The sequence below is a fragment of the Pezoporus flaviventris genome, unplaced genomic scaffold, assembly GCF_033815535.1.
Source record: "Pezoporus flaviventris isolate CSIRO_AGI_PZ_B2104156 unplaced genomic scaffold, CSIRO_AGI_Pfla_v1 ptg000034l, whole genome shotgun sequence".
Lineage (NCBI taxonomy): Eukaryota > Metazoa > Chordata > Aves > Psittaciformes > Psittacidae > Pezoporus > Pezoporus flaviventris.
Window position 1 is genome coordinate 2252403 of NW_026892582.1, and position 18052 is coordinate 2270454.

The 18052-nt window shown below is 48.0% G+C and overlaps 1 protein-coding gene across 6 annotated transcripts in view; it reads right to left on the reverse strand.

Moving 5' to 3' along the window:
- Positions 1 to 18052, reverse strand: part of STX8 (syntaxin 8) — a 102588-nt gene that overhangs the window by 24367 nt on the left and 60169 nt on the right. For 2 of the 6 annotated variants that reach the window (XM_061461959.1, XM_061461960.1), the window contains exon 7: positions 16186 to 16287. In XM_061461959.1, the coding sequence (XP_061317943.1) occupies positions 16186 to 16287 (102 nt within the window). Of the gene's footprint in view, positions 1 to 3246; positions 4558 to 7085; positions 7112 to 16185; positions 16288 to 18052 lie in introns of those variants that run through there. The other 4 variants (XR_009744896.1, XM_061461962.1, XM_061461958.1 and 1 more) reach the window with 4 other exon arrangements.

Below are 18052 nucleotides of genomic sequence, written 5' to 3' on the forward strand. Positions count from 1 at the left end.
AGAGTGCTTATACAGCATGTAACAGCAAGCCTCCAAATGCACCAACTCTTCATTTCAAACACAACTTGAAGACCTAAAGCATGACTCTCCTCCTGCATGGAGTACACCACAGCCTTCAGAGTAGCTCCACATTATAGCAGGCCAACGGATTTAGTCCAGGCTAGAGCAGATTCAGCTGTAGAAAAGTCTCAGTGAAGCACAGGAACAGCTTTTCATCAGTGGGCAAGGCTGACTGATCTGAACTCAAGATATTCCTTTTCAAGAAAGTCTCTCTCATAGACCATTAACCACTAATATGCACGCACAAAGATGATATGAATGCTTAAATGCAGCTGAGTACACAGGAGAACAGAACTTACTCTGCATTCATTTGCATTACTGCATTCAGCTACCAAAGCAATGAGCATCTTTGAAATACCAAAGGTGATGGCAAAAAAGCATAAACCACTTAATTATGCAGGAAGTTGTACAGAGGACATGGCAAAGTAGCCACACATCCAACAGCAATATTAATAATGTTGCTATTGCCAAAGTAACCAGTAAAGCAGAAGCAGCAACACTGGGAAAGATGAGCAGAAATCAAGGAATTTTAATTTCAGGAAAGGGCTGAGGTGCACTGTTACGTCTGAAAACCCACTTCTCCGAATCTCCCAGCGGGACCTGAAGCTCTAACAAAAACCGGAGATCAGCTTCAACCAAACTTCGACCAGCGCCCGAGTGATTTGAGTATCTTGTCAAAACACCCGCCCCAGCTACAGCGTTTCTGAATCAGAAAGCACAGAATGCAAAATTCACAAGAAGAAATGAAATCCTCTCATCTCAGGAAGTTGGAAATGTCAATGTTTATAATGCTGAAAACATGCTGGAAAACACTCGGTATGAATCATTTGGCACTGCCAGTGTTTTTGTAGAAGGCCTAAATACTGGGCTTTTTTCCCCTCACTTTTGAGTCTTTACTTCAACATCAAGGTGGGAAATCAGTATTTTTGCATTTTATTTAAATGCCAGAAAAACATCTGCCGCTTCTCCAGCAGGAATGAGTCACTTTGGCTCTAATAAGGTACTTTTCCCAAACATTTTAGCAGTACTGTTGCCTTGCTAATGCTCGAGAGCTAAACACAAACCATTGTCTGCTGGGATCCCCAAAGACATTCTAAACACTGCAGTAGTTAGAAACCACCCAACCCTGCAGGAGCTGGAAATCTTACAGTGCTAAATAAAATCATCAAGGGCAGGGAGAAGCAATAAAGCTGGGAATCTCTCGTTCTGGAGTTCATACTTCCCAAATTCCTTGAAGATACAGGGGAGTTACACAAAGGTGCCTGTTACGTTAAAAATCTAACCCTGGTGATATAGAATCGTGTTGTGTAAAATACTTGTCCTTCCTCACGGGCAACCAGAAGGAAGGGGCAGTGGAAAGTAAAAACTCACCCTGCTCCTGCCCATGCTGGAGCACAGGGAAGGGGCAAGAGGAGCAGTTATCACCCACGCGTAGGGAACCACTTAACAGGATGTGTGTCACATCTGAATTGAAGCCACCATCCTGGAACTCCTCAGCTGAGGAATTAAAACAACTTTATAGAAATTACTGATAGAGAAGGCTATCCCCATTCTGTTCTGCCTCATACAGCACCCCCAAATCACAGCTGGCAACCTGTCATCACCAGCTGCCTCTGCCAAGCCCTGACACCCTTCGCTGGGTGCCCTCCAATGTGTGTAAAAAGTTCCTTAGTCTCAACATCCATCATAACCTACTGTCTGGCTCTGCATCTCCTGACTGTCTCCCTCTCCCATCCCAAACTGGTACCAAAGCTTCTCCCTGGGTTAATTTCCAGTCTTCTAAAAAAGGAACAGAGCAACATGAGGAAGACCAAGTAGTTCAGTTTGGAAGCAGAGACATGAGGCTTCTCCAGGTGCACACTAAAGGCCACCTTGGCCACTGGGCTGGGACCAAAGCTGAGACCATGTCTTTGTGAGTTGATGCCTGTAGAGCCTGTAGCCCCAGTTAACCATAATGCCTCGAGACACACCTCAGACAGAGTGGAAGAAACACTTCACCAGACACTTGCTAAACCCCACAAAACTTCTGAAATGAAGTGCTGCATTTTCTGGTTCAGATGAGCACATTTTGCTCCTTATTTTTGAACCTTTGCAGCTGACTCCGCTAGAGCAGAGAGCCTGACCTGACAACAGCCTGCTCACTGCTCCTGTCAGTGCCAGCATTGAAGTTTTCTCTCTAGCTGTCAGATAAAAGGAAAACAAATCAGTGTTGACCAACATGATCAAGAGATCTGAAGACCATGAATACTACAAAAGACTGTGGCATTTATTTGCAACCACTGTGAGCAAACAGGGAGCTGATGACAACAGCAGGCGCATTTGCTACACCGCAAACTTGAAAACAAGCCCATTACTTTCATAGAATCATGGAATGGTTTGGGTTGGAAAAGACATTGAGATCACCCAGTTCCAACACCCTGCACGGGCAGGGACACCTTCCACTAGATCACCTTGCTCCAAGTCCCTGTGTCCAACCTGGCCTTGAACACTGCCAGGGATGGGGCAGCCACGGCTTCTCTGGGCACCCTGTGCCAGCGCCTCAGCACCCTCACAAGGAACAACTTCTTCCTTATATCTAACCTAAATCTCACCTGTTTAAGTCTGAACTCAAACCACTTTGGGTAGGTTTAATTCCTTCAGGTGATTTCCATTATCATCACCCACTGCTAAAGCCACCTCCCAACAGCTCATCATCTGGCTAGCCCATGATGTTTCAAAGCTAATATTTCTCCCCTTGTAAATACACACAGAGGCATTAGCTACTAAAGAAATAGCGTTTGCCCTTTTTTGGTGTAACCTCTGACCCTGATCAGGACCAATGAAGGATGCTGCAGGACACATACAAAACCCTCCTTACCCCCCACGAGTTGCTGTTGTTTCCCATACCAGACGGCTGGTCGGTCCTGCGTCCCTAAGAAAGGCTTTTTGCAGTAGGAGGAGGGTTCAGTGCCGCACACATGGGGCGACCTCTTGCCGTGCCCGGCTCGCACTTGCTACTGTCTTCAGTTTGGCAACACGGCACAAAAGCAGTGTATCTGTGCATCCCCCCTCCCGCCCCAGCCCCTCTTCACGGGGGGCCGGAGCTTCACACGTTAACAGGCCCCCTCCAGACAAAGCCTGCGAGTTTCTTAATTAAGTCAAAGTGAAAGACGGCCTAAAAGCATCCCACTTCCATTCTGAGAGTACCTTCAGTGTGGACTTCAAACACAGGCATTGCTCTGCCCATCAAACCACGGCCTGAAGAGCCGATGGGCGATTCTTCTCTTGTAAATGGGGAATGCCGTGCTTCCAGCCCGGCCTCTTCAGCCTCCTCTCATCTTCCCTCCAATTTTAGACATGTCTCTGGGTTATAGAGGAGGAAACAAAGGGGCTGCTTGTGCGTCAGAAGCCCTCCAGAGGGTCTGCGTTTCAGTCCACCCTTCTGCAAAGCAGGGCAGTGTCTCGAGAGCTCTTTAGCAGTTTTTGTCTTATTAACATTTCCATGAGTGATCAAAGAACATATTAAAAAAATATCTAAGTACAATTCCTGCTATGGAACAAGAATATATAAAAACTGCTCAGGCGCCTTTCCCCAATCCACTGCGTTATTACTGGACAAGTGTCTCTTCACGAAACCAGCTTTTATTCCCACTGAACCCACAAAAGTCTCTGCAGACTTGTCCCACCAAGCCCCAGCTACCCTGTGCTTTTTCCATCGCTGGGACGGGGATGCTCTATGTTCCTCTCAGACAGAACCCAGTTATTCCCTGGCAGTAAGTCACCAGGAGCAGGAATTGCTTTGATTTTGTCCTTTTGAGCAGCTGCTCGGGGTGAGGCGGGAGATGGCTGCGGCCACGGCTCTGGGATGAATACTAAAGAAGCACTGAGGCATCGCGTCCTGCGCGGGGGGTGACGGGGCACAACTTTCTCCTTGAAGGAAGCAAATCAGGGAGCTTCACGTGCCCAAAACGAGCCTTTTCCTTCCCCTCTTTGGCTATTTCCATGGCCAAACTCTGCCAGGGCGAAAGCTGCCGCACACCTGAGCACCCTACAACAGCTTCACCGTGGGTACTGGAAGCAGGAACTATGCCCACCGGCCCGACCCCCATCACAATTCCTCCCCTACTCATTAGGAATGCCCAGCAACATCCCGCAGACAAAGCCACTGCAAACAAAGTGTGGGGAGGAAGGGGGGAAGGGAGAGAAGAGGATTTTTTTTTCTTTTTCTCCTTTTTTTTTGGAAGAAAGGAGTGCGGAGGAATTCTTCATTCACTGATCTGTAGAATACATTAATATCCCCAAGTGTTGGCACAGCCTCCAGCGCTCGGGGGACCAACAATGCAGGCAATGACTCCGAGTCTGGGATCTTCAAATAAACCACCCCTGCTGTCATGGCCACCGGGAAAGAGAATAACAGCAATATTAACTGACCTTCATTTCGTTGTTTCTCCAGACCTGACTGCTGGACCTCTGTTTGCCTGTTACTAGGATTTCTTGGCTGAAAAATGTGAGCATTTCCTAGACGATACAAGAGGCAGTTTATTAGGTAAATAAACCAGGCCCTAAGCAGTCACTTTTGCTTGATAATGAGGAGGGAAGGAAAGGACCAGACCTCCCTGCACCACCTAAAATAACCCCAATCAAGGCTCTGTAGCTACCACCACAGGCATATTTTTGAACAGACAGTTAATGAACAGGAGAAGGTCATCTCAGCCCAGCCAACTTGTGAGCAAAACCATTTGCTCACAGAACTATAGGCCATAAAAATCCCAGCAGGCACTGTCTGTATGGCATAAAACTGTCCATCTATGGAAGAAGAAAGAAGTTTAAAGTAAGTGTATTCTGTCAGGCTCCCGACAAAAGAAGGGGAAAATGTTTATGAAGGAGCCTTGCAAGGAGGGCTGGGAAGGGGAGCGCGGGGAGCGCCTCCCACTGCTCCCTCTTTAGCTCCTATCCAGGCACCAGTGATAAATGCAATTAAACTTCCAGGCAGACAACGACCCAGGGACAGTTCGGCTGCCACACCTCCCACAAAAGGCTACTGCAGCACGTTACAGGCAAGTTTTACAGCATTTCCCAATGCATCTCTCTGATAAATGGAATAACCAGATGGGTTTAGAAAGCATGGCTTGCAAAATGAAGTTTCCACTGAAGCCTTCCTACTGGCACTCTCTTCCTTGCCAGAAAGGCAATGCTCTGGTGCGTACTTTTTTTAATATATGGAAGATAAGTTTCACACAATAGCTACTATGTGTTAAAATAGAAATGGGGATGTGATGCAAGACAACCATATTGTACCTAAAACTATATGAGGTCCAACCTCACATCTGCAACTCATCACGCATCCCAGTGAGTCCCAGTACTCACTAGAATTCCACAGCAAAGTCATTCCCCGAAGCTGATCATCCTGCAGCAGAACAAGACCCTTCCATCTATCCAAAGTGAAAAAGTATTTCTGAAGCAGAGAGGTTGCACATTCATAGAACCATGGACTGGTTTGGGGTGGAAAGGACCTTAAAGCTCCTCCAGCTCCAACCCCTGCCACAGGCAGGGACACCTTCCACTAGAGCAGCTTGCTCCAAGCCCCTGTGTCCAGCCTGGCCTTGAACACTGCCAGGGATGGGGCAGCCACAGCTTCTCTGGGCACCCATGACTTAAACCCCCACTCCCCATGGTTCAGAGTCTGGAGAAGCAGCTTAGGTGGTGATTACACTTTTCACCAAAAGGAGGGTGATGAAGCACCGTTCAGAGGCAGCACGCAGTCCTGGACCTGCTCATGGTAACGGGTCCAACCCAGCTCAGTGTTGTCAGACATGAAACTGCCCTTGTGTAGCTGTACAATCCTTCATGAGCTGAAGCCTGTTAAGAAGTCTTTTCCCCTGGAGTCCTGGCAGGAGATCAGGTGGCTACAAGTGCTCCTTCAGGTGGCGCCTTGCCCTCTGCTCAGAGGTATCAAAGGGGATGATCCCATTTTACCCACCGCCCTCCTCTGCATCGGGTCTGGTGATCCCACAGCCACAGCACAAGCTTCTCCTGTGGACTGATCCAGTGGGAAACTCCCTCTGCTCCGCAGCTCACACGGGGGACACAAGCAGGAGTCCCAGCAGGGCAGGCGGCAGAGCAGCGCAGCACGCACTGTGTGAAGCAGCACCCGCAGCACCCACAGCCCAGCTCCTTGCTGCTGCTTCTGGAAACCTCTGTGGGGCTTTTCCCATCCAAGCCCCAGGGCCCCAGCACCAGGCCGAGCCGCTTCCCACAGCTCCCAGCACAGAGCTGGAACAGCAACGCTCACCAGGCACAGCGGCTCTCGCAGACACCTCTGGGTGGTTCTACCCAATGCACCGCTCCATGTGCTTTCCCAATGCAAAACCATGGATCCATGTGCACCATGGTTTTATTAACATTCCTGCTGGAAGTGCAGCTCCTGCCATTTGAATGCCTCAAGACCAACACAGCCTGAGCAGCTGGTTTTCACCTCAGGTAAATACCAGTGACTGCCCCGAGGGCAGGTGTGTGTTTCAGCTCTTCCCCTTTGCTCCAGGACAGTTTTCCTCCAGCCAGAGTGAGCACAACTGCAGGAATCCTGCTGTATTTTTGCAAAACAAGAAAGATTTGGGCTTACAGCTCTTAATGATTTATATCCCCAAGTTCTGGTGGGATCAACACTCTCTATGCATCTCGGAAAGCCCTGAAGAGACAGCATAACCACTAGCAAACTAATTTCTCCATTGACCACATCCTCCATGTATTGTTGTGTCCCTCAAGTGCCTGGGGCCTGTGAAGCAGGATTCCAGATGCTGGACCCTCTCTCCACCCGGGCACTGTCTGCAGCAGCGTTGTGCTCAGAACAGCATCCCTGGTTGGGGTGGATTTAGTATAACAAGAGCAAGAGAGGGAAGAAGTGGCTCACTTGGGGATTTGGGAGCCAAAGATTAAGGTAGAATTTCAAAGTTGTGAGAATTAATACAAACAGTTAACCCAGATAATTTCTCTCTCTTTAATGTGGTACAGAATTCCCAAGCTGGAACACCGTTGTTTCAACTGCTTCAACTCCAGAGCAATTATTTTGTCACTGAGCATGTTAGGAAAGAAAAGGCAGAAGGAGACAAGTTTGAGCCTCTTTGGTAATGTACAAATTAACACATTTCAGCACCATTTTCAGAAATATAAATTAATGATTTAATTCTGCAATAGTATCCTTGGAAACTAAGCTGGAAGCACTCACCCATGGATATCGCACACAATTCCCACTTTTTTCAATATCCAACTGCAACCAATTGCTTGCCCTTTTGGCGTGATGGACAGCCTGGGTGAGGGGATACCCAGGGGCTTATTTTACCACCAGATTTGTACATTCCTGCTACATGGGATGACAGCAGCTCTAAGTCTCCTGATAGATATGAACAAGCACTGATGAAGCTCAGTTTGTTTGAACAGCTGCATATGCAAATGTAATTAAGAAGATGTCGACTGCCTTTTGCTCTCTCTGCTCTCCCTCTCCCCTTACCCTGGCTCCTAACAGGGATTGATGCCATTTCACAGCTTTGGACTTGAAACCATGCCCAATTCCTGTCCCAGAAACACCACTCTCCAGCCCCCGCCGCCATCCTTTGGGGTGTCCATAAACTTAGGGCTCAGCTACTGAACTGCTGCTTCCTCTGCAACTCCGATTCTCACATGTCGACGCTGCCACTTGAAAAGCAAATCCCTGAGCAGAGTAGTGCAGCAAGGAGATTTTCCCCACCTCATTTTACAGTGATCAGTTTGTGATTGCACTTCATCCCTTATTTATACTGTATTTCTTAGACAATCCCAGACTGGTTTGGGTTGAAGCGACCTTAAAGCCACAGGCAGGGACACCTTCCACTGGAGCACCTTGCTCCAAGCCCCTGTGTCCAACCTGCCCTTGAACACTGCCAGGGATGGGGCAGCCACAGCTTCTCTGGGCACCCTGTGCCAGCGCCTCAGCACCCTCACAGGGAAGAGCTTCTGCCTAAGAGCTCAGCTCAGTCTCCCCTTGGGCAGGTTAAAGCCATTCCCCTTGGCCTGTCCCTACATCCCTTGTCCCAAGCCCCTCTCCAGGTTTCCTGCAGCCCCTTCAGGCACTGGAGCTGCTCTCAGGTCTCCCCTTCAGGAGCCTTCTCTTCTCCAGGCTGCCCCAGCCCAGCTCTCTCAGCCTGGCTCCAGAGCAGAGCTGCTCCAGCCCTCGCAGCATCTCCATGGCCTCCTCTGGCCTCGCTCCAACAGCTCCACGTCCCTCTTGTGCTGCTTCCCCAGAGCTGGATCAGGGCTGCAGGGGGGTGTCCCCAGAGCACAGCAGAGGGGCAGGATCCCCTCCCTGAGCTGCTGCTCATGCTCTGGGGGTGCAGCCCAGCACATGGGGGGGGCCTGGGCTTGCTGTGCAGCCTTAAGTGAACCATTTCACTTGTGTTTCTATCTGCAAAAGTGAGGTACAGAGATACCATGGGGATCACCACAGCCAGAAAAAGGCACATAGGAAGAGGTGGCCCACATGCATAAGACCCAGACTTGGGCTGAATCTGCCAGCCCAGGTCTTGGCTGGAGGATGGAGAAGGCTGCAGATGTTCTGGAGGGTGTCAGTGCCACAAAGCGAACTGTTGTTAAATGAAGCAAGCCGGTGAATGAAGCCAGGAGGACTGATGCACCCAGGCCTCCAGTCTTTCCCTTTAAACTCAATGTTGTCTGGGATATGTATGCCAAAACCAGGTGGACTGTGCTGCAGCTGCCTGTCCAGCACTAGAGAGGAACCGCTGCACCTGCAGAACCATGCCATGGAAGGGAAAAAGGCATGTGAGCAACCACGAGCCTATTGACTAGCCCCAGCAGGACGGAGGCTCCACAGCGAAATGGAGAAAGACTAATTAGAACATGAAACTAAATGTTAAACAGGGTGGAAAACAATGGGACTGTCCCAAAGGCAAATCAGACCAAACAGAGCTAATCAGGTTAGCCTGAGAAGATAATGAATTTTCTAGACAAAGGAAGCGTGATAGATCCCATCCCCGCAGACTTCAGCACAGCTTGTGATGGACTGCCATGTGGGAAACTCCTAAATGAAAAAGATGGGGATTAGCAGAAGTGCAAGGCCCAGAAACTGGTGAGAGGAGAAGCAGTGTTGAAAGAAGGGTCAGAACAGAGGGAGGTCACCAGCAGAGCTCCTCAAGGAATGGTCAGGAGACTGATCTTATTAACTACTTTTATTAATGACCCTGGCACAAAAAGCAAGTGTGTTAATGAAATCTGCTGATGACACAAAGTTGGAAAGCAGCATTTGCATAGATGAAAGCTGGGACAGCACATAGGAATAGGCAACTTTGAAGACAAACGGAGGAAGGTTGAAATCCAATGGGATGAAAGAGGAAGCCACACATCTCAGACAAACAATAGCTTTCACTGTGAGGTGGACAGAAAATCAGCTCAGGTGGAAAATGTTCAAGAGTGAGAAAGGCCCAAGCAAACAGCTCAGAACAAAACTGACTGAGGCACCAACATGGTGCAATTGAAACCTTTCCAGCATCCAGAGAAGTGCCAAGGCCACAGCCAAGCCATCACGAGGAGGCTCCAGCGGTGCTGGGCTGGTTCTCATGCTTAAAAAACCAAAATGCTTATATAGGAGGATGTGTAAAAACGGCCTTTGTCAAAAAACAGAGACATTTACTTAGGAGATTAAATATGTAAAGACGCTTGTTAGCCCCACAGAACAAAAGCTGGGAGGCAACACCAAATGATCTCCTAGACACACACATTTGAGGGAGTGAAGTAAAAGAGGGGAAAGATCTATTCAAGACACCAGAACAAGGGTTGCGCATGGGCAACGTGAAGTACCCCTGACAAGCCTGGGCTGGAATAAGTTTATGACCATTGCAGTCTTCTAATGGGAGTAATGGGGGGGAAAAAACAAGCTTGGTCTCAGAAATTTATCTTATGACCCAGAAGGCTCTTCCCACACTTTCCAGCTAAACAGACATAGACCTGACACCACCAGTCAACACCATGCTCCTCACCTGGAAGAAAATACATAAAGCCACTGCAAACCACCTTTTAAAACACCAGAACTGTTTATGACAACTTAGGTCCACTCCCTTCCATCAGCTGAATTCATTTCAACATCTCAGCGTGAGCAATTTTAAGCCAAATACTTAACTTGTGAATATAGCGTGTGCAAGGAGGAGGCACTGGGGGAGCGAGGACCAGGCTGCTGGGCATCTGCCACCAGCAAAGGCATCATCTCACACCACTGAGCCACCGTGTTTCCGTGTATCTGCGGAATCGGAACGCACACATCGGGATGTCTCTTCACCTTGTTAGTCATCCTGTGAGCTCCCCACCTGCTCCTCAGGGACTCAGAGCTAACGAAGCAAAGGGAAAGTGTTTCATATTATGGGGAAACAAGACGGCAAGACAAGAAACGAACCAGAAGTCTTAGATGAGCAATGAGCTGAAGTTACTGGACCAGTTCATTTAAAAGTTGTTCCATTAACATAATTAATGAAGCCACATTTCCCACTATGTCCCTAAACTAATCTGCTTTGAGGCTTCTCTGGTGTCTAACGAGACAAGCTCATCCTGCCTTCCCCCTCAACAGAGCCCTTAATTGGGTCTCTCTAATGAGGATAGATGCCCACAGAAGCTTGCAGTAACTCCTTATCTTTGCGACCTCTATCTCCAACTAATCTCAGCTTCAATTAGACAGCGGGTTCAGAAGTCAGTCGAGCAAGGTGGGAGGAAGAGCACAGCCGCACACACACAATGGGGCTGCAAACCCATCAGTTCCTCCCCAAACCAGGCTCACCTCCAGCAGACCTCTGCTACCCCCGCTGAATCGAACCCATGCCCTCATAGTGAAGGAAAACGAGCTGTATGAGGGGAAAATAACACTGCAGGGAGCTCAGACAAGAACTACAGCACAAGGGAGGATGATGCACAGGGTAGCAAGACTAGTGGAAAGCAGAATTATAGAATGGTTTGGGATAACAGGCAAGGAAGAGACCTTAAAGCTCACCCAGCTCCAACCCCTGCCATGGGCAGGGACAACTTCCACTAGAGCAGCTTGCTCCAAGCCCCTGTGTCCAAGCTGCCCTTGAACACTGCCAGGGATGGGGCAGCCACAGCTTCTCTGGGCACCCTGTGCCAGCGCCTCAGCACCCTCACAGGGAAGAGCTTCTGCCTAAGAGCTCATCTCAGTCTCCCCTCTGTAGCATTTCTTTCAGATCCTGCAGCGAGATCTGTTGGCCTCCTGGCATTCCCTGGCAGGCTGGCAGCAAGTGAGCACTGCAGAAGAAGGGAATGAGGAGACAGAAAAGCCCAGATGAAACTCTGTCTTCTGTTTAGCCCCCTCAGCCACCTCCCTGGGCTGCTTTGCTCTGGGGATGATGGAAACAGTGGTGTGTTTAAGACATGCCCAATCCACCAGAGACGAACCAAATTTAAACAACAGATTCATTGTTCTTCTGTTAAAGTTTCTTTTCGAAGCTTCCTCACAGGGTAACAGCTCAGAACAAGCTTTTCAATGTGTAACTGCTTAGGATGGAAGAAAGCAAAGGAAGGGAAAAAAAAATTATAAATCAGGAAAATGTGTAACTTGCCAGGCCAAGAGAACTCATCCCATAGAAGCAGAGACAGGTGACTCAGAGCCAGTGCAGTTGTCAGAGCAACACTGGGGAGGAAGATCAGTGTAACTGCTCCGAGAGTCGGATTGCAGGAAAAGTTGATTTAATGGCACGTTGCACCAGCTTCTCCACTGAGAACCAACTAAATGGATGGGGACTTGCTCATCTAAACACACAGCGAACGTCAGAGGAACAAACCTAAGCAACTGCCACCCGTAATTTATGAACCAAATTACATCCACGGCAAAAACCCCGTAACTCAGAACAGAGTGATTGTAGAATCTGGCAGAAGAAGGTCTCAGCCTGCATGAATCATTCTTTTCTAGAGGAAACCTTATATAATCCAGGCTACTCTGTTTAAAATCAAATTAAATCTTCCTAAAAACCCTATTAAAGGCTTGGCAAAGCTTTGTCTTTAATCCAGTCGTTTGGCAATTTGCTAAGATTAAAAAAACCCCTACCTGGTACCAACCAAATTTACTCAGTATCTCCCAAAACCTGCATCAGAAAGCAAAGGGGAGATGAGAGCATCTACCTGGGGCTGGGGAAGGTGATTAGATTGCAATGCCATCTTGTGGAATAGGAGAAAAAGAAAGAGAGGAACAAACTTGCTCAGGCACCACTCTGCAAGTGTTTATTTCCCAGGACACAGGTACTCATTTTCCTCATTTATCTGGAAGGTTAGAGGGATCCACACAGTGCTAACTGCAAAGACATGGTCTGCTTTCCTCACACTGCTTGGAAGGAGATGGGTAAGTCAGAAATAAGAGTTTGCTCTTTTTCGTTTGTTTTTATTATGACAATCATAATCTTCTGTCTTGCTTCCCCAGGACACCAGCCTCCCTCCTCAGCTATGGGAGAGTCACCTAAAGGAGTGCCTTGGGCAGGCCCATGGCAGGGAGTTGGAACTTTAGGTGATGATGATCTTTAGGATCCCTTCCAAACCCAAACAAGATTCTATGGCTCTGTGATCAGGAGTAGGACAACTCTGATTCCCCAGATCACCTCCCAGAGCCATGGTTCACAAGCCAGGTTTAGCAAGACCTGAAGAACATTTCTGTTCTTGGCTGCAGCAGCCTCTGTGTATGTCACATCTGGGAATCAGGCTCCCAGCTGTGTCCTCTGTTACTAAAATCCCTGTATCTGATTCAGACACAAACACTTCAGGATGCTCTTATCATAACCAAAGCCTGGTTTAACCATCCTCTCTGCAGGGAGCTGACTACCTATGTCTTTAGGCAAAAAAGAAAAAATACAATCTACAAAACTCAAGGATGGGGGACAGTTACCAAAAAGCATCATCCAGATAAGCCAGACGTAGCTGTGGACAATGACAGACTTCCTCCTCTGGGATGAGGCCCATTGCAGGCAGAAAGAACCATGGACTTTTGGCAGACTCCTCAATGTCTCTCTTGTAGTGAGGGGCCCAGAAGTGAACAAAGGATTCAAGGTACAGCCTCACCAGTGCCCAGTACAGGGGGATGAACACTGCCCTTGCTCTGCTGCCACACTGGTGCTGATACAGGTCAGGATGCTGATGGCCTTCTTGGCTAACTGGGCACAAACTGCTCATGGTCAGCTCCATCAATCAGCACTCCCAGGTCCTTTTCCACCAAGCAGCTTTCCAGCTACTCTTCCCTAAGCCAGGAGCATTGCATGGGGTTGTTGTGACCCAAGTGCAGGTCCTGGCACTGAGCCTTGCTGAACCTCAGACAATTGGCCTCAGCCTATTTCTGAAGTCTAAGAAATACATACACTCAACATCCCTCCTAAATATCCAGCGTATGCGGAAAAGAAATAAAACAATGCCAAACAGCATGCAAACATTTGCCTGCAAATGACCAGTTATTTTCAACAATAATTTCATAAATGCAGCAGATTTGAGCATATCCCAGGATTATTCTTCTGCTGCAATTACTGGGAGTTGCCACTGACCCCAGTCTGGGGCTGCCTGGGGCCACCAACCGAGATGGGTTCCAACCCGGGCAGCCTTCACTGGGCAGAAGCAAGGGGTGGGACTGTCAACAGCTCTAATCAGCAAGAGAAATAAGCCTTGAGAATAAGCTGCAAACGGAACAAACCACCCCAAACAATCTGAAGGCTTCTGCCAGGACTGAGTAGGGCCAGAGGTGCGGGTGCTGCTCTCTGCAATGTCTTGCACCAAGTGATGCCTATGCTGAGGAGGTAGCACCAGGCTGGACGGCTCCAATATAAATCACGCCAGTCACTGGAAACAACCTCCAAAGCTTGAAATAATGTTTGCATGAGAGCAAGATGTTGAAACATTGATTGAAATTGGGTTTCATCAGCAATATTTTGATTTTATTGTTATACTGGCTGCTAACAAAGACACACCCATCAATGCGTTGCATTCTTCCTTGTAAAAGGGTGATTATTCCACTATTCAAGCCAGGCTGCTCCGCTTGTATCCACAGCCAGTGGCTCCAGTACAGGCATTCACCATTAAAAAAAAAATACATTTTGATTTCAAAAATGAGGCAAAAACACGGAAACAGGCACATGCCTGAATAGTGCAGAGACCAGGTCCTAGCAAATATCTGCATCCTGGGGAAGGAAAGGGTGGGCAAGGGGGGAGACTAAGCATTTCACCGCAGTTTAAAACCAAAGGAGCATGCCCAAACCAAAGAGATTTTATTGATTTAAATTACACATTGGGTTAGGGGGAGAGAATTACCTAGCAGGTGCCAGTTTTCCCACTGCTTGGCTTTGCTCAAGGAATAACTGTACATACACGGAGGGTTTTTCTGATCTTAATATACAAGTTAACTTTCAGCGCCAGGGATAAGGGTGGAAAAGGGACGGGAAGAATGCCATTAAAGCCTGTGTCTTCCAGCTTTATTGTTCTTAACCTCATGCTCAGGCAGAATACAGCTGCTATCTGAGGCAAAAGAGTGTTTACATATGCCCAAATTGTTATGCAAACACAGGAAGACCTATTGGAGCAGAGGGAACCGGCACCGAGTGCAGCACTTCTCACCATCCCTTGCAGAAAAAATGTTTTTCAATGTGGAAAGGGTGAGAGAGGTCACCCCCAAGGAATCCAGCCAGGATCCTCCCAGCCTTCGCCTCTCCCATCCTCCTCCTCCTCTCAAATTCCCCAGCAGCCAGCATGGGCTTCAGAGTTAAAGAGACAGGCTCATTATCCAGCAACACTGTCATTGTCTGGGGGCTGCATTTGCATGAAGAACCTAAAAACCGGATAGAAATACCTAAGGAGGGAGAAGCTGTCCAGTATGAAACGGGATTCACTTTGTGCTTCTCTGTACTCATGCAGAAAATAAAAGCACAGGAACTAAGGGGAGACTCCAAAGGCCCGCAGGGGCACTCTGCAGCATTCAAGTGCAAGTGGTTTTAGATTAAATCCATCTTGCATCAACATTCAAGATCTAAAATTCAAACTTCGGTCATGAACTCTGCAGCCACAACTTCAATTCTATCCGTAGCTGCTACAGGAGACACTGGAGACAAACACCTCTGGGAAGTCAACTTCATCCTCTAGAAGAAGTCACAGATTTTCATCAACCTTTATCATCCAAGCTTTCAAAAAGTTACCACTGATGAAGAACTAAATAAATCCCTGAAATACATTGTCACTGCGTGGAACATGCCTCACTGCCAGGCAGAGCTCAGTAGCTTTTGCTGCTGGGACCATCACACTACAGAATAAAAGCTCCCCACCAGTCTAAAACAGACACATGATCAAGTCAGCTCTCAACTTTCTCTCTCCTAAACTACATGAATCAAATTTCATGAACTTCTGGCCAGAAGTCAAATTTCTACAGAGCATAAATTACCCTTGTTAGCAGTTTGAGCCTTCTAGTACAGCAAAAATAAGCCACAGACACAGAACCAGACACGCAGTAAGACACAAGTGTCTCGCTACCACCACCTTCCCACAGACTTCACTCCTGTCAGTTGTCCTCCCAACAAAAAGACGTTTTCTGCCATCACCCACAGTCATTGCTGTCAACCCCCCAGCTCTTCATCCCACAGAGGAAACCTGCATTCACTCGCCTGAGATGCACACCCTCTCTATGGAACGGGGCAACAATTTAGCTTGACCAGCTTGCACACAGTCACCAGCTGTGATTTCATGTCTGAATGCCTCTTGGTTGAGAAAACATTCCTGCAGGACACCACCAGAACTGTCCCTGTGGCATCACTCCCACTATGGCCAGTTTGCGAGAGCTGGGAGCTAGCAAGTTTTGCTAAAGTTCATCAACATATACTGCTCTCATTTCATACAGCTCTACAATTTCCAATCAGAATATTGTGCAATGCTGGTGTCAAATGGCTTAAGGAAATGAACTGTATCAACATGCAGCAAACGCAGTGAGTGAAACCTACAGTATTGGCTGTTTGGAGACGTGGGTTCTCCTCACTCTTCAAAGAAGCTGCCCCTGGGGGGAGCGCCTTGCACACAGCCTCTGAGTGCTAAAGCTACTTTCCCATCATTTAAAAACAGGGCAGGATTTGTGCTCAAGCCATTTCTTACCACAGGACGTTGATTTCTTGTCCACCATCTTCACGTGCCGCGTCTGGGTGCGAAGCTTGTCATCTGTGTTTTCCACCAGGTTAGTGAGGTCGTCGATGATCTCTGCAGAAAGAGAAACACAAGCATTAACCTCTGAGCCCCGCAGCATCACTGCTCAACAAGCATGCTCCTGCTGGAGGCTCCAAAATGGAAACCAGCTGCATCCTTCTGTCCTCCAGTATGCCAGACCAGTGCTCCACATGTGCTGCAAGGTCCAAACCCTGGGAAATACTATGCAAGAGGCCTCAACTTCAGACTCAGTGCACTCCTCCACTGCAAGAACAGAGATAAAATATATAGTCTGAAACAGCAGGATCAGTCTAGGTACCCACAAAAGCAAACACTAACCAAAGTAAGAGAATTAGTGCGTATGCTATAGGAAGTCTGCAATTTCAGTCCCTGGAGCAGAGCATCTCAATGCTTGGCCATTGCATAGTCATTGAAACAAGTCCAGAATCACCACCTCCATAAATACTTTAAGCGCATTTGGTGCAGTCCCAACCAAGGAACCACAGAGGGTGCCCCATCCCTGGCAGTGTTCAAGGCCAGCTTGGACACAGGGGCTTGGAGCAAGCTGTTCTAGTGGAAGGTGTCCCTGCCTGTGGCAGGGGTTGGAACTGGAGGAGCTTTAAGGTCCCTTCCAACACAAACCAGGCTGGGATTCTATAATACAAGGTCCTACCTTGGCTCCATTACTAAGCTGTACAGATGGCAGCTCTGCCTGCAGCCCAGATGATCTTCTGTGAAAAGGAAAGGGAGCAAAATTTTTCCTACATCTATTTTTAACAGAGAAAGGAAACTTTTAAGCCAACCTCAGCCTCACGCAACTGCTGACTTTAATTTTGCCCTGGAAATCAAAGCAGGTAAAAGGCTTATGCCAAGAGTGGTTGGTGGGTTGGGGTTTTTAACATTGAAAATTAGAAGCCACATTAAGGTACCAAGTTTCTTTCTTGCTGACTGTTACGCTCTAATTTTCTTGCAATACACAGCCAGGGCTTCTTGCTGAGTGCATGAACACATCACCTTTGAGCTGCCTTCTACTCTGCAGGTAGGAATGGCTTCTTTTGTGCATGATAAATCAGGAGGACAGCGGCCAAAACCTGAATGCCACTGCAAGGCACATTGCTCTGGTTAGACTTCTAGCACTTTCCCCACTACTGATCACTGCCCTAATAAATCTAGCTTGTCTTTTGGGACCAGGCTGTGGACAGCAGCCATGCCACCCCAGCACATCCCACACTGCATCCCTGTGCAGCAGCACTGCTGGAGCGTCCAAGTTTAATGCACCGTAAACAAAAGCAGAAGTTAAAACACAGTGTTCAGTGAGCAAGACACACTATTTTTGTGTTCATTTTTATGCATCACAACCCCGTCTCCATGCTGGTTAAGGGTTAAAGTCCTATCAAAAGGACAAGGCCCTTATTAATTAATCTTTCAGGTATTCCTTCAAACAAGAAACTTCCCAAGTATCTCCTCTAAGAAAAAGAGGATGACACAAAAACTGACATTCCTTGGACCTCCAAAACCTCCCTGTGACAGTAGAAGAAACCCTTGGGCTTGCAAGGGTAGTGCCAATAGGTGCCATTAGTTCTTGCAGCTTCTCAGGAGCACCCATACATCTCAGCTGGCCATTGCCTTTACACCAGCACTTGAAAGGGGACGGTTTCCTCCACAACCCCCCTGCCTGCAGCAGCAGGTGTTAGCTGTTGGAAGGTGTGTTAGCTGGGCAGGCTGCTTACGTCCTCAAACCTGACCAAGTGCCAAGCACTGTAGCTAGATACAGAGATAAAACCAGTTTGATCATAGGTACAGATAACAATCCCCAAAT